This window comes from Polypterus senegalus, chromosome 5, assembly GCF_016835505.1.
Source record: "Polypterus senegalus isolate Bchr_013 chromosome 5, ASM1683550v1, whole genome shotgun sequence".
Classification (NCBI taxonomy): domain Eukaryota; kingdom Metazoa; phylum Chordata; class Cladistia; order Polypteriformes; family Polypteridae; genus Polypterus; species Polypterus senegalus.
The window spans coordinates 75,854,248-75,870,675 of NC_053158.1; the positions used below are offsets into that span (position 1 = coordinate 75,854,248).

Consider the following 16,428-nt stretch of genomic DNA (forward strand, 5'->3'; position numbering starts at 1 on the left):
GACTGATTTGCTTCTTTTGGACAATAAGCACTTTAAATGTCAAAAACAAAGAAGGCTTTCACAAACATAAAATAGTGGGGCTTCAAAACTATTTTATCCTGATTTTAATTTATTTGTTATATTAAAATATATTGATCTTGAAGAATGTTATGTATGTTAGTTGACAAAGGATGTGGAGGAGGCCAGCAGCTGGCAGTCTAGCCACTTTTAATATATAAACCAATAGTTATAATTAGTGTTGTCAAACATCTATGCAATCCGGTTTAATATAGCCGGCCAGAGGCCTGGGGTTCTACCTGTTACCTCCAATATAAAACAAACACAAACTGGCCACAATTGGTCAACTGGTGAATCAATTTAAAGAAAATAATTTTGAGTATAACAAGTTATGACAATATTCTGTTATTTTCTCAACATGATCTCTCATTGACTCTATTTAAATTGGCTTTAGAACATTCATAGCTATGAAACCTTTAACTTGAACAGGCTAATCTACACCTAGCATCAATGAGTTTCATAAATGTATATATTTAAGAAATGTATGTTTCTAGAAGATGTGGTGTGAGTGTGTGCTTGTGTGTCACAGACAGTTGATTAACATCTAATCAAGTGCTGGGCTCTTCCTCACATGCTATGCTCATGAAACAGACACCAGCCTATAAAGAAAAGATCAGATTCAGATGATAGATAGATAGATAGATAGATAGATAGATAGATAGATAGATAGATAGATAGATAGATAGATAGATAGATAGATAGATAGATAGATAGATAGACATGAGAGGCACTATATCATACACAGATAGATAGATAGATAGATAGATAGATAGATAGATAGATAGATAGATAGATAGATAGATAGATAGATAGATAGATAGATAGATAATGAAAGGTACTATATAGATAGATAATGAAAGGTACTATATAGATAGATAGATATATAGATAGATAGATAATGACAGGTACTATATAGATAGATAGATAGATAAGATAATGAAAGGTACTATATAGATAGATAGATAGATAGATAGATAATGAAAGGTACTATATAGATAGATAGATAGATAATGAAAGGTACTATATAGATAGATAGATAGATAGATAATGAAAGTTACTATATAGATAGATAGATAGATAGATAATGAAAGTTACTATATAGATAGATAGATAGATAGATTTAAGGTATGGGGTATGCATATATTCCTAATGTATAAATTGGCTTTGTCAGGGTGCTCTACGTTTCCTCCCTAATCCCAAATACATGCAGATTAATATGACTCAGTGTTAGGATGCGTGAAAGTGCACATGCATGTACCAGCAAAAGGGCTCACATCTCACTCTGGCACCCTTCAACTTTATACTGAATTTCTTTTGAAAATCTAAATTACTTTAATTCATACCTGTGTATTAAATGAAAACCATTTCATTGTATACAGATTATGACTTGATGTGCCCGAGCATTTCTACGACTCATTTTTTGTCTCAGCAGATATCTTCTATGAACCAATGATGACCAAAAAAATAACAAACTGATTGGGTGTTTAAAGCACAGTAATAATTCTAGCTAGCATGTATTCTTGTCCAGTAAGATCATTTTGAAAGTAATGCTACAGTGAAGCTCTTAGATGCAAACAAAGGTTTGAAGAGACAGGGATCTCCAGGTTTATTCTTCAAATGCAGGAACAACGAGTAAAGCCGGTGTCACATTATATGACTTCTAGTTGGAGGGGATGTCAAAGATGATGACTGCATTTACTGATCATGTGACCTGTGGATGTCAGATTACAGGACCAGTAATTGCAGGGGATGGTCAATTACACAACGCAATGATGGTTTTCCAGTACAGTTTAGCATTTTTAAATATTGTGAGCTTGCTATTAACGTGACAGAGCAGTGCTGTATAAATACTTTCCAGGTGCAGGTCAGCTATAATTTCATTTCTTTTTTAAATTGTATCAATTATGTTGTGGTATGTAAAGACTCTCTTCAGTCTGTGAGGTCCAAAGCAATCATATTCCTTATTCCTTATCATTTCATTATGTGCACTGTACGTCTGAATAAACATTCATTAGTTCTCAAATATTGCATACGCACAGTCCCAGCCCTACAATGTAAAACATAATCAAGTGTGTTTGATTCTGTTGGAATGAGTTGCAGATTTGTCAGACTACATGATGGGAGCTCACTGGAGTAATGTGAGATGGCTCTAACACACTGGTAACACACAGCAGCTCCCCTTGAAAGATCATAGAACCTGTGAATCAAGGTGGTCCTGGAAGTCGTCGCCATTCTCCCTCTCATGCTGTTTCTCTCTGTCAGTTCAGGGCTTCTGGTCACCTGATATGTCATTCATTTGAAATGACCTGTTTAGGGGTCCCTTTCATGAGGTGCACTTTGGGTGAGGCTAGTTCTCTTGAGGTTGCAGCAGTACTGGTGTTTTTAGATTCTGTGGAAAATGTTACAAATAAAAGCTGCCTAGTGGAAAATTCTACATGAATGCCTTTCCTCATAGTAGTTATCCAGTGGAAGAATTTGGACTTTGTTGCCCAAGTCGGCCATGTTGTGATGTAATGCTGACCTCTCACTTCATTTTATTATATAACATTTTCAGAAATAATAATCATCCCAACAGAATCACTTTCATTTAAAGGCCATATTGAATTTGGAGCAATGTAATACTCCCTTAGTGCAATTCCTTTACTTTTTATGTTCAAGAAAAAAAATGATGGCTAATCTTTAATTGACGTTCACATGGATGTAGCAGAAAATAAACAGTAATGTCACTTTTCTTTCAAAACTCTAACCAGAGATGCACATAAACAAAACAAAGTGAGAAGGCGTGTGCTCACAAATGGTAACTTCAAAAGCACCTGAACACAGCATTTGGTTTTGGCTGGAGGCTCCACTTCTTGTTGTTTTCCAGTCAGATGTTTCCCAAAAACCCTTCTGTGAATGTAACAAGAGGCTTTCCAATTAGTGTAAGTTTTTTATTCTGTCGTGGACTTGACTTGTACAAATATACACTTGCTTTTCAAGAAGAAAATACAATTGGAGTCCCAAAAAGGCAAAATGAGGATTATGAAATCTACTTTTGAATTAATAAAAATTAAAAAAAAAATTTTGTGTGATTGTCAGATGAATTTTAAATAACTGCTGGATGAAATAAGTTAGAGAGCATTTGGGAGCCACAATTGTAGAACAAGAATTAATACAACGAAAAATCCAAAAGTTCTTTTTTTATGTGAATAGTGATTTTTCAATCCCACACACATTTGTTGTTGTTTATATTTGCATGGGATCTGAAATGTAATTTAAGCTAGCCATCGTTTTATTAATATTAATTCACTAAGATAACATGTAAGGTGTGGGCAGCTTAGTGGTGAAGCGGCGATGCTGCTGCCTACCAGATGTTTATGTTAATTGATAACTGTAAACTAGCCCCCCATTGGTGTTTGTGTGTGTGTGTGTGTTGTCGCATGCGGCTGGGGGTGGAGCCCAGCCGGGACGCCCAGGAGGACCGGAGGAGGGCTTGTGCCTCCTCCAGACCACGAGGGGGCGACCGCCCTGGTTTTGTTGGGGGCCACGGGTAGAGGGCTTGGAAGCCCAACCTTGTAGGCGCCTGTGGCCACCGCCAGGCGGCGCCCCAGTGCCTGAAGAACCCTGGACCTCAGCATTTCCGCCACACCAGGAAGTGCTGGGGGGAAGAAGACTGGGGACACCCAGAGGGCTTCCGGGTGCGCAGCCGGCACTTCCGCCACACGGGGTGTGGCCGCGGGGGAATGCCGGAAAAGCAGCTGGAGCCCATCCAGGCTGGTATTTAAGGGGCCGCCTCCCTTCCATCATCAGCAAGAGTCGGGTGGAAGAGGACGGAGCTCGAGTGTGGAATGGAGGCGGCCAGAAGGAAAGGTATTTAGTGACTGTGAGGCCTGGACTTTGGGGGTTGGTACAGGAGGCACTGGGACGTGCACTAAAGGAATTGTAAATATTTGTGTAAATACACGTGTGTTGGGCGAACTAACGATGTCCGTCTGTCTGTGTCCGGGGCCAGTTCCACAGTGTATGAGTCATGTGATTGAGATGAGACTGGTGCCTACATCTATGGCTGGTCTCTTCTTTGTGCTCATGGCTGCAGTGGTAGGCATTGGTCCCTGACTGGATTATGCAGGTCTAATAGTGGCATGCTATAGTATTTGACACTGAAAGTATAGAACATTTCCACATACTTTCTCTCTGTTGCAGGTGCTAAAAATGTATAGTTTGTATGTATCTTCGGCATTGCAAAGTTTAGTAGGGCTGGCGAGCTTTGTTGGGCTGAATGGCCTGTTCTCGTCTAGAGTGTTCTAATGTCAATATCAATAATGTACTTGACTTTACTTTTTATATGTTGTATGTCTTATTCTAAAGTTACACTTTTTTAAGCTAAAAATCAAAATATTTAACATTGAAACACATAGAGAATAAATAAATAAATACCTACATACATTCAAAAAAATCTAGCACTCAAAATTGTAACGATTGGACCAAACCAAACAACTAAACGTGTTCAAAACCCTAACCTTGTCATTTTTTTCAGTGACTACCTGGATCATTTCTTGACTTAACATTTGTTCATCCTACAATTCTGCCTTACTGTTTTCTCTCTTTTTACCCAATATCTTTACCAAAATAACTAAGTCTTTGTCTCCTGGCTTAGTTTTAGGGAAGATCCGAAGTGCAGTGGGCAGCGCCCAGCTGCTGATGTCTCAGAAATTCCAACAGTTCCGGGAGCTGTGTGAAGAAAACTTGGTATGTTGACCTGCCGTTACCATGATTACGTAGGCTATCTGGGCAGATTAGCAACTGTGCCTCCTTTTGAAATGGAGATCGTCTCAGGCAGAGGGGAGGTGAGCTCAGATTAGCAAGCATGCAAGGCTTGTCTCTGCAGCTGTCTCATTCTGAGTGTGTTGGGAGTTTATGCCTGACGCCAAAGCCCGCAGACACAATGGAGAGCAGGCTGGTGACCTGCCAAAGCTTAAAGTTGTGCACAGGATTTCAGGCAGCGGCAGCGCCAGCTTTTTACCTGTTTAGAAATAATTCCATGTTGTTAGGTCTGGATAGACATCAAGTGTTGCTTTTAGAATCTATAATACATAGCAGACTGTTTCATTGCACCATCTTGCTAAAAGAGAAGCTCGTATAGTATTCTAAGGGGCTATAGTGAAGCAATGATGATCAAAAACTGCACAGTGAATAGTTATATTATGAACTGTCAGAAAGGAAATGGAGGCTTATATCATGTCCCCAACAGGTTAGTGTGCTGGAGTCAAATCGGTGATAATGCTTTGATCAGTCCTGGGTGTACTTTAAAAAGAGATGACTTAGAAATCCTGAAACCTCAAAAGTTATAGTTGCTCTCTTTTGGTGCTGAATGATGATGGCATTACTATAACTGTCAGTGCTGCTCATTAACTCTGAAAAACTTTATTTACATACCTTGCTTACAGTTAGCAGCAAGTTACATTTCACTGTTGACATCAGTCTAACACATTTAATATAAAAATTAACCATGCGCAAACCTTGTTTTCTTTGAACAGAACCCCATTTCTCACCCTCGGCCGACTTCTCAGGATTTAGCGGGATTCTGGGACATGCTGCAGTTGTCGATTGAGAATATCAGCATGAAATTTGACGAACTGCATCAGCTGAGAGCCAATAACTGGAAGCACTTGGCTCTTCCTGAAAAGAAGGTAAAGGACAGGTAGACACCTCTGACTACTTTCTGCCTAAAGCTGCCATCTTTGTCACTCCTTATGACCTCCTTATATACCACCCCTCTATTTCCTGAGCTTCTTTAATCAAGTTTTGTGGTGTCATGGAGAGCTGCAGCTTCAGTTGCAAGGCAGACACCAGTTAATCACAAGGCACAGTCTTGCACACACCACTGATTGTGTTGCCAGTTTACAGACACCAGTTAACTCCACATGAACGTCTTTGGGATGCAAAGGGGAAAAATGGACTACATGAAGAAAAACCCACACAGACACAGGAAAAACGTAAAAAACACTGCACTCATCTAAACATATTAAATGAGGTGATTATTAACAGAAAAACAGACTGTGACCAAGCCAAGGTCTAAACCAAGGGTCCTCAAACACGGTCCTGGAGGGCCGCAGTGGCTGCAGGTTTGTATTCCAACTAGTTTCCTAATTAGAAGGCAGTCCTTGCTGATAATGAAACTTGGTATTGAATTGTTGGGCTTGTTAATGCTTGCATTCATCTAAGAGCAATTTGAATTGCACTGTAGAGTTTCCTTCTGTGAGAACGTTATCCAAGTGTGTTGTGGACCAGAATAGATTAAATCTTAATGGTCCGTCCAATTCCCCTCTCATTCATTTCTAAACATTTTTGTCAAAGATACTTCATGGTACGCACGTGAGCTGCTGGTTTATTGGTCATCTGCATCCCATTATTAACTAATGTCTGATTAAGAAAACAGGCAACAATTATAAAACTTAAAATGCAGCTGCTAAAGTTTAAAATAGGCAGTTAAGGGTTCTGAATGGTAACAATCAAGAGAACTAAAATTAAACCCAAAAAACGTATTTCTTTAGTAAAAAATAAATGGGTTCTAATTAAGAAATTGGTTAAAGTGAAAACCTGCCGCCATAGCAGACCTCCAGAACAGTACTTGAGGACCTCAGATCTAGAAAAGTAACTAAAACTTGTATTTGATGAATGAAAGCACTAACAAGGCATAGAGTTAAACACCAACTATTATAAGCAAGGACTGAGTTCTAATTAGGACACTGGCTGGAATGAAAACCTGCAGCCACTGCGGCCCTCCAGGACCACTGGACTAAACCAAACTCTTAGGCAGCAGTGCTTACCACTGTACTAACAAGCCACCCATCATTTGCTTGATGACCACAATAGTTTTTTTTATTTGCCTTGGCGTATTAGAAATTATTATAATGTTTAAGCAAATGTATTTTAAAATGATCCATTTTGGAAATTGCTGTTTCTCTTAATGTCAAAAATGTGAGGTCAAAATTTAGACTTGGTGTCGAAGTGAGGAATGTTTAAGTAAGTGATGGGCATCTACAAAGCCCACCTGTGTGCTGACACAGTAGATTTTATTCCCAACGTACTGTAATGATTTCAAACTGTAAGTAAACACGAAGTTGAGTGTTAAACTAATGTCTGCCCTGATATGAGCATATTTGCTGTGCTTCATCCACTACCTCTGCAAGTATTTGGTACTTCTAGGTGGAAATCCTATAAGTTATAATGGCCAAGTATAAAGTGACAGGTCTTATATGTTATGAATTTTCATTTGGCACACAAGGAATTTATCTGCTCCATGTATAAAAGTATTCATATTACTTATTAATGTTTGATTGGTATTATTTCATTGATGATGGCAACATTTAGATTTTTTTTTTGCTGCAATCAGTGCCATATTGTGGTGACTTCTGCACAGCTCATGGTCATGTTGTTTATGTCTGTTGCTGTTCACATGACACATAAGTCACGTAACATTTGATTTTTCATTCTCCACCTGCTAAAGATGTACAGGTAACAATAGCCAATAGAACTGGAAAGACCTTCTTCTGTCAGATGATTTTTTCTAAAAGGTCTTGATAACTTCAGGGATCTCTCACTTTGAATGCCAATATGGTTGAAACCTACTCTTGTTTTCATGTTTTGGTTTTTTTTAGCGTCCAAAAGGACACCCTCATTTACAAAAAATGTAACACTGACAAACTGAAAACTTGAGTGAACAACCTCAGGTGGACTGAATGACTCAGCAAACCCACATATGTCGCTCGCTCGTTCGCTCCGTCTTATTAGTTAACTGCACAGCTTTCCTAGGAAGCCACAGGTCATCCATTTATTCAATTTGCCTTCCCTTTTTGTGACTTCTTCATTTATTGACAAGCTATGGCGCACTGTTGCTCTGAGGCCAGCAGAGAACACCTTACAGGTCCACTCACCATGAGAGAAAGAACTTTGACATGCATCAGTAGCATTAGTGTGTCCTTTCATTGGCTAATTAAAGAGGTCTTCTGCTCTTTGCTACTTTTAGTTGTCAAAGTTCAAAAGCATTCCTGTTGTATTAAATATTTAAGCATCATGAGTAGAGTGGAACATTTGTTATCCAGCCCAGGGATTGTCTTCATTTATTTATTTGTTTTTTTGAAGGCAACTTTGTAATTCAGTCACTGTTTAAAGAATTCCAGTTTCACAGATGAATGGTAGATCGCAGGGAATGGTTGGTGTCACAAAAACTCAGTTTATATTAGCCATGCTGAATAGGCAATGTGGTATAGTGCAGGGTCCTGGAAGACCATCGTGGCTGCAGGTTTTCATTCTAACTCTTTTTTTTTAATGAGTGCCCAGCTTGTGCTGCTAATCAACTTCTTGAGAATTCATTTTAATTGACTTGTTTTTTAAGATTTGTTCCCCTGAATTTCTTCACCGTTACTTTGAATTGCTTCATTTCTTTCCTTAAATGGCACCCAAACAGAAATGAAATGTGAAGTGAGGGAGTCAACAGAAGACCAGCTAAGTCAGGGCCTCAAACTCCAACCAACTTCACTTTAACCAGTTGCTTAATGAGGTGTCGATTCCTATCATTAATTAAACAAGTTCTTTGATTCCATGGCTTGTTGCTGCTCTCATTGTGTATTAGCAGACATTCTGAAGTTGTTGATTTTCTCTTTACTAAGAGCAGCACTGTTCAAATGTTTTGTGGACCTGAGCAGATCAACATTCCTGAGACCTTCACCTTTCTTTATTTTCAGATATTGTATGATGGACACCAGTTATTTTGGCTCATTTTATATCTCATTATTGTTTGGCTGCTAATTAAGGAAAAAGAAACAGTTAAGGCAGGTGTCCTCAATCATAGTCCTGGAGGACCACCGTGGCTGCAGGTTTTTGTTTTCTTAATTAGAAAGCAATTCTTGCCAATAATTTAATTTCATGGCTTGTTAATGCTTTAACTCTATGTCAGGTCATTTTCATATCTTATATTTTCTTCCCCTTTCTAAGGATATCATGCAAATGATTTGAAGGCTAAAATGGATGAGTGATTCTCAGTCCTTCATTTTTTTCACTTTACTTTCCTTCCAAGTATTTAATTAAACCCAATAGTGCAAGCTAAATACACACCGGCGTAAATGGTAACAAGCTAAATGGAGAAATGCTGGTCTCTTTTGTCATTTGCATGTTATTGCTAATTAGGAGCAATTAAAAAACAAGAATACAGCTGTTTAAGACTAAAATAAGCAATAAGGGTTCAAAATCTTAACGAGTCAGACAACCAAAGTGAAGCAGAAGTGTTACTTGAGCAATAAGTGCTTCTTATTAAGTAGTTGGGTCAGAGCAAAACCTGTAGCCACTGCGGCCCTCCAAGACCGTGATTTAAGGGGGTCTGAGTCTTTAAGAGCAGGTCAATTAAATAATTAGCAGCAAAAATAGGTCACTCATTAAGAAAACGGTTAGAATGAAAGCTGCAGCCAGGACCAGAGTTGGCGACCCCTGGTATAGGGGACGAAAAACTGTAGTCAGAATCAGAAGTATGAGATTTCATTTCCAACTTTCAACCTAATATGAAACACCTTGAGTATAACACTGAGAGCCAAGTTTGATACCTGGTTTGGTCACTTTCTGTATGAAATGTTAACATTCATGCTTTTTTCTCTAGGGACTCTGGTTTACTCCAACATCCTAAAGTTCATTTAAGCTGATTTGGTGTGCAGCGTGAGAATCACTACCCCAACCTTGGCTGTCTTTTAGTTTTCTCTTTTTGCCGCTAGCATAGTTCTGTGCATCTCTATACAGAAAAAACGCTTTAAAATAACTGAGAGATGGTTAAATAATACAATACAGCATAAAGTGAAAAACTGTATAATATTGTAGGTGGAGCATTGCTCTTTCTTATGCTTCTTCTGATTACAATATGTGTCCAAATAGCCTTCTTTGCTATCAACTACATTGTTATCTTTAGCATGAAGTTTTAGTCATTAAAATACTGCCCTGTTTTGCTGTCTGGAAACATTTTCATGATAATAAATATTGTGCCACAACCCCGGGAAATGGTTGTGTTCCACTAAAAATAGGCCCCACAATTTACTCCAGAGTGCTACAGAGTACCAAGGCCTACCACAATTGAGCGACCACAGAATGAAAAGCAAGTTCACGTTCTGCTAGGGCATGTGCAATTTGCACTGGTAGTGGTTGCTTTACAATGCATACACTGGTAATAAATAGAAGCGCATGCCTCAATGATGAAAAAAAATCCTTAATTGAGCGCAGCCATTAAATGAAAGGAAAAGGAACATTTTGGAAATGAAGTGATAAAATATTTGCCCTCAGTTATATTTTCCCCATTACTGCACAGTTACTTCAGTCAGATCTTTTCATGGGCTGTTGCAGAATCAAAAGGGGTGACTCTGTAAAAAGAAGACACCAAACTTTGGGCTTTTTTTCTATTAGTTTGGCTTTTGGGGTAAATTTCATGACATGAAAAACTTACTGCCTTTGTCACAATTCCAATGGATAATAAGGGGTAGCTGTTTGAACACTTTGATTTAGGCCAAACTAGGTTTGGCTCTTGCCATCCGAAACACAAGCTCTAGTGGTATAATCTCCTAAAATGTTTGAAAACCACCCGAGAACAATTTTGTCTGTAAGTCTAGAAAGATTTACCAAGCCAGGCTCTGAATCTCCACTGAAGAGTCAAAGCTGTAGACAGTTTGGGACAGTTGTTACCCAGGAGTGGCTGCCCTGCCAGTGTCTCTCTATGCTAAATGTCCGGTTGCTGCTGAACGTGGTGTAACTACCTATTGAGTACAAGTACCTTTACATACAGAGTATTGGTTAATGCATAACATTCTTTAATAAATAATTAAATATGTGCCAAAGTCAGTGTTGGTTATTCAGTTAGTTTCCTTTTATAAATTATGACATCTTCAATTATTGAAATGAAATCATGCAGGAAGTTAGACAGGGAAAGCTATAGATAGATAGATAGATAGATAGATAGATAGATAGATAGATAGATAGATAGATAGATAGATAGATATAGATAGATAGATAGATAGATAGATAGATAGATAGATAGATAGATAGATAGATAGATAGATACTTTATTAATCCCCAAGGGGAAAGAAGAGTCGCATAGTGTGGGGGAGGAATGATCTCCTCAGTCTGTCAGTGGAGGAGGACAGTGACAGCAGTCTCTCACTGAAGCTGCTCCTCTGTCTGGAGATGATCCTGTTTAATGGATGCAGTGGATTCTCCATTATTGACAAGAGCCTGCTCAGTGCTAATTGCTCTGCCACGGATGTCAAACTGTCCAGCTCCGTGCCCACAATAGAGCCTGCCTTCCTCACCAGTTTGTCCAGGCGTGAGGCATCCTTCTTCTTTATGCTGCTTCGCCAGCACACCACTGCGTAGAAGAGAGCGCTCGCCACAACCGCGTGATAGAACATCTGCAGCATCTTATTGCAGATGTTGAAGAACGCCAGCCTTCTAAGGAAGTATAGTCGGCTCTGTCCTCTCTTGCACAGAGCGTCAGTATTGGCAGTCCAGTCCAATTTATCATCCAGCTGCACTCCCAGGTATTTATAGGTCTGCACCCTCTGCACACAGTCACCTCTGATGATCACAGGGTTCATGAGGGGCCTGGGCCTCCTAAAATCCACCATCAGCTCCTTGGTTTTGCTGGAGTTAAGGTGTAAGTGGTTTGAGTCGCACTGTTTAACAGTCCTTGATTAGGTTCCTATACTCCTCCTCCTGCCCACTCCTGATGCAGCCCATGATAGCAGCGTCGTCAGCGAGACTCTGAGTTGTACTCGAAGTCCGATGTATATAGGCTGAACAGGACCGGAGAAAGTACAGTCCCCTGTGGCGCTCCTGCGTTGCTGACCACAATGTCAGACCTGCATTTCCCGAGACGCACATACTGAGGTCTGTCTGTAAGATAGTCCACAATCCATGCCACCAGGTGTGAGTCTACTCCCATCTCAGTCAGCTTGTCCCTAAGGAGCAGAGGTTGGATTGTGTTGAAGGCGCTAGAGAAGTCCAGTAACATAATTCTTACAGCACCACTGCCTCTGTCCAAGTGGGAGAGGGATCGGTGTAGCATATAGATGATAGAATCCTCCACTCCCACCTTCTCCTGGTATGCGAACTGCAAAGGGTCGAGGGCATGACGGACCTGTGGCCTCAGGTGGTGAAGCAGCAGCCGCTCCATGGTCTTGATCACATGTGACATCAGAGCGACAGGCTGGAAGTCATTCAGCTCACTAGGACGTGATACCGTGATGTCAATATAGCTGCATTTGCTAATAATTTTCAACTATGCCATGAAGTTAACGTTTGTTCATTTCAATTGATTGGCGTTATACTTTACAGTACAATTAAAAACAAGTATTTGTTGCTGGCCTCAGTAGTGCAGAAGCTACATCAGAGAGATACCTTCATCCATTTCTTTGGGATTTAGTTCTCCAATGAGGCTTACAGAATAACCAAGTCTTGAACAGTGACAACAAAATGTAATACACTAGGGCATTAAAAATAAGGAGCAAGACACAACCATAATCACAAATTGTAAACATTAGGTTATTCGTCTTGACAAAGTATAGTAAACTAAATAAATTCCCCAGGGGTAAAATTATTGGCCTTAAACTAAAATTTCACTAATAAAATCCACTGTACTGAGTACTGCATGGGCTGTACCGGTTGTAATTCCCAAAAATCCATCCTAGGGACAGTTCCCTAAACAAAGTGAAGGTGCAGTCAAATTTAAGAATGAAAAATAGCCAGTGATCATTCCCTGTACAAATGGGTAACGTGCACAATTTGGCAGAGGTTTAATCGTGTGGATTTGCTTATTGGATAAGCATATAGCCACTCATTTAGCCATATTGTGTATTTTATTCATACCTTTTTATTTACTGACTGTTTATTTCAATAGAGGGCAAATATAATGTAACTTAACATTGGGAAACTCAATTATTCTAATTAAGGGCTATTACAGGACATGACGCAGGAAACAGCCTGGACAGGGTGCTGGTCCATAACTGAGCACATGAACACCCGCTCTCGCTCGCACTCTTACCAATTTACTGTCGAGTTGTTAATCAACCTAACCTGAACACCTTTGGGAATGTGCAAACTCCGCGCAGACAACGCCCAGGTGCAGGATTCAAACACCGGATGTTGCAATGTGTGATAGACTGCCTGATTAATGGTCGTCTGCAGGGTGAGCTTTTCTTATATTAGAGGGTGCAGCTTTATTTGTGCCAGAGAAGAGGTATATTCTAGACTGCAGTGTCATTGAGGTGGGGTTTGCATGTCCTTCAGGGAGCTTCTTTTAACAGTCCAAACACAGTCAGTCAGTCATTTTCCAACCCGCTATATCCTAACACAGGGTCACAGGGGTCTGCTGGAGCCAATCCCAGCCAGCACAAGGCAGGAACAAACCCCAGGCAGGATGCCAGCCCACCACAGGGCACACACACACCCAGCACACACTAGGGACAATTTAGGGTCGCCAATGCACCTAACAGGTGGAGTGGTGGCTCTCAGCTAGGGATCTGGACTGGCAATTGGAAGGTTGGCGGTTCGAATCCCGTAAATGCCAAAAGAGACTCTGCTATGTTGGGCCCTTGAGCAAGACCCTTAACCTGCTGAGCGCATTGAGTAGTGAGAAAAGTGCTATATAAATGCAAAGAATTATTATTAATTATAATTATTACTTAGGCGGCACGGTGGCGCAGTGGTAGCGCTGCTGCCTCGCAGTTAGGAGACCCGGGTTCGCTTCCGGGTCCTCCCTGCGTGGAGTTTGCATGTTCTCCCGTGTTCGCGGGTTTCCTCCGGCGCCGGTTTCCTCCCACAATCCAAAGACATGCAGGTTAGGTGGATTGGTGATTCTAAATTGGCCCTAGAGTGTGCTTGGCGTGTGGGTGTGTTTGTGTGTGTCCTGCGGTGGGTTGGCACCCTGCCCAGGATTGGTTCCTGCCTTGTGCCCTGTGTTGGCTGGGATTGGCTCCAGCAGACCCCCGTGACCCTATTCGGATTCAGCGGGTTAGACAATGGATGGATGGATTATTACTTATTATTATTAATAACTTGCATGTCTTTGGACGGTGGGAGGAAACCCACGCAGACACGGGGAGAACATGCAAACTCCAAACCCAGGCCTCCTAACTACCACTGTGCCACCGTGCCGCCCCAGTCCAAACACATGTTATGCTAATTATGTGTATGTGCACCCAGCAAGACAATGGCGTGCCCAGCAGGTTTATAAAACTAGCATCCATGTAAACATAAGACTCAGTATAGGAAACTTCTACAGGATGAATGTCCAGTGTGCAGATTCACACTATGAGCAACTTTCTGTTGATGACAGAGAAAGTCCGACATCAGAGTTGTGGAGCAAAGGTTTATCCATTGATCTCCTTCTCTTGACTCTAATCAGTGCTCATTCAGAAGCCCCTTTTACATTTCTCACTACTTATAAATTCCAGGTTCAAGGGTATTTGTAAAAAAAAAAAATCCTTGCGTTTAGAATCCTAGGCAACCTGATCCAGATGTTTTCCAGCTGCAGACCTTGCATAATCCCATATCCATGCAAACCCAATTGTGAAACTTTCCAGGTAAAGCATACAAAAAGGTCCTGACTGTCTACCAGCCTGTGGTAGTCTGTGGCAACTTGCTACAGCAGTGTTCCATCTTTTATTCTCTATTCATACTGAATTGTTTTATAGGGTCATTATTGTCAAGTCTAGAGTACACTATCGACACACAATCTGAGGAATAATCAAACTTTTTTGTGTCTTTTCTGTTAAAAAAAATTTAAATAAAATAAAAGAGCATTTTTTACAGAACCACTTCAGCTAAAATATCCTTCTGTGGCCAAGCTCGGATTCGGGCTTCTGGTAGCCATTGTACCCGTGTAGCTTGTTTAATAAGTGCCTCATTGAGTTGCTTCTTAAATTGTGGCTGGCATCTGCTCCAGTCACCTGTCTGGCTATCTGACACCAGTCTGTACCCCTCCTGCCTAATGAAGTGGTTCTTATTTTCAGCCTTAAAAGCAATTTCTGTTGGTCCTCCAGTGTGTGTAACGTCATGTTTACACGGTGAAGTGGCCTTATACAGTATCTGTGCTACACAAGTATTCCAGATGAGCTTGTAACTTAAGTTTGTTCATCTTAAATTGTTTTGTACATTTTGTGTTTTTCTATGCCTGTTATTATATTCTCAATGGTTATAACTGATTCATATAATAGACGCCTCCTAGTTTTTAGCTGTCTAGAGGGTGCACATGCTATCGTGTCCTTGTGGATTTTTATCCTCAGGTTCGCCATTCTTTCTCCACACTGTAAAAACCCAAAGATGATCATGTTAGTTTAAGTGGCCCCATGCGTCGGCATGCTTGTGATGGACTTCTCTCTGTCCAGACTTGGCGTCTACCTTGTGTCTGATGTTGCTGTGGCCATTCATGACTAAGAATTGACTAATACAAGGTTTCATCAATACACCCATTTCATTAAATTCTATCCTGACAATCAAGCTTTTGAAAATAAAAACCGACGTTCCAAAAATGTAATGTCAATATGTCACACTTCCCAGCATTATTATCTGTGGTGGAAAAGGCGAGTTAGCAACCTGGTATGAGTCCTAGTGTAAAAGCATCCATGTTTAATTCATCTTGTGACAACAAGCAGCCAGCTGGTGGGAATGCCTAATCCGCTGTACATTCAAATTACTGACGCACTGCAACATTCAATTTTATACGTATTCTTCAATTGCAAACTTCCTTTCCAAGTGAGCTCCAGGAGTTTTTACCCTTTATGCTTGAGAGTCAATTGAGAGTGAAACATGTCTGAAGGTGTCTGGCTGCAGAGTGAAGGATTTGGAAAAAGGACTGAGATTTCAGTGGAAAGCTGTCTGCCTTTATTTAGTACATACCACCCTAAGATACTTTCTGTAGAAGGAGCTGTAACACTTTAGGTGTTCCAAAATGGCAACTATTACTTCATTTCTCTTCTTTTGGTGTTTACATCAGTAAAGTGGATATTCGTCTCTGCGCCTAAAGATGAGGTGAGCAGGATGCACAGTAATGTGAAAAAGTAAAAACGCCTGCTTTTTATTTCATTGATTTTTCAAATCAGGACATAACTAACAATCTTCTAGTCCTCACCAAGTCTTCAGGTGACAAACACCATGTTAGTCTCCTGCTGTTTATTCAACAAAAATGACTTGACATACAGAAGCTACTGTATGTTTGGGGTATGACTGACACAGAGACGCACAGCAACAAAAAAGGGACGTTGAGGCCTCAACCAGGTCCATCCATCCATTATCCAAGCTGCTATATCCCAACTACAGGGTCACAGGGGTCTGCTGGAGCCAATCCCAACCATCACAGGGCAC

At 40.5% G+C, this 16,428-nt stretch overlaps 1 protein-coding gene across 1 annotated transcript in view; it reads left to right on the forward strand.

Moving 5' to 3' along the window:
* dlgap1a (discs, large (Drosophila) homolog-associated protein 1a) overlaps positions 1-16,428 on the forward strand; it is an 879,958-nt gene that overhangs the window by 859,067 nt on the left and 4,463 nt on the right. The window contains exons 12-13 of the mRNA XM_039754830.1: positions 4,694-4,785; positions 5,574-5,726. Coding sequence (XP_039610764.1) covers positions 4,694-4,785; positions 5,574-5,726 — 245 coding nt within the window. The remainder of the gene's footprint in view (positions 1-4,693; positions 4,786-5,573; positions 5,727-16,428) is intronic.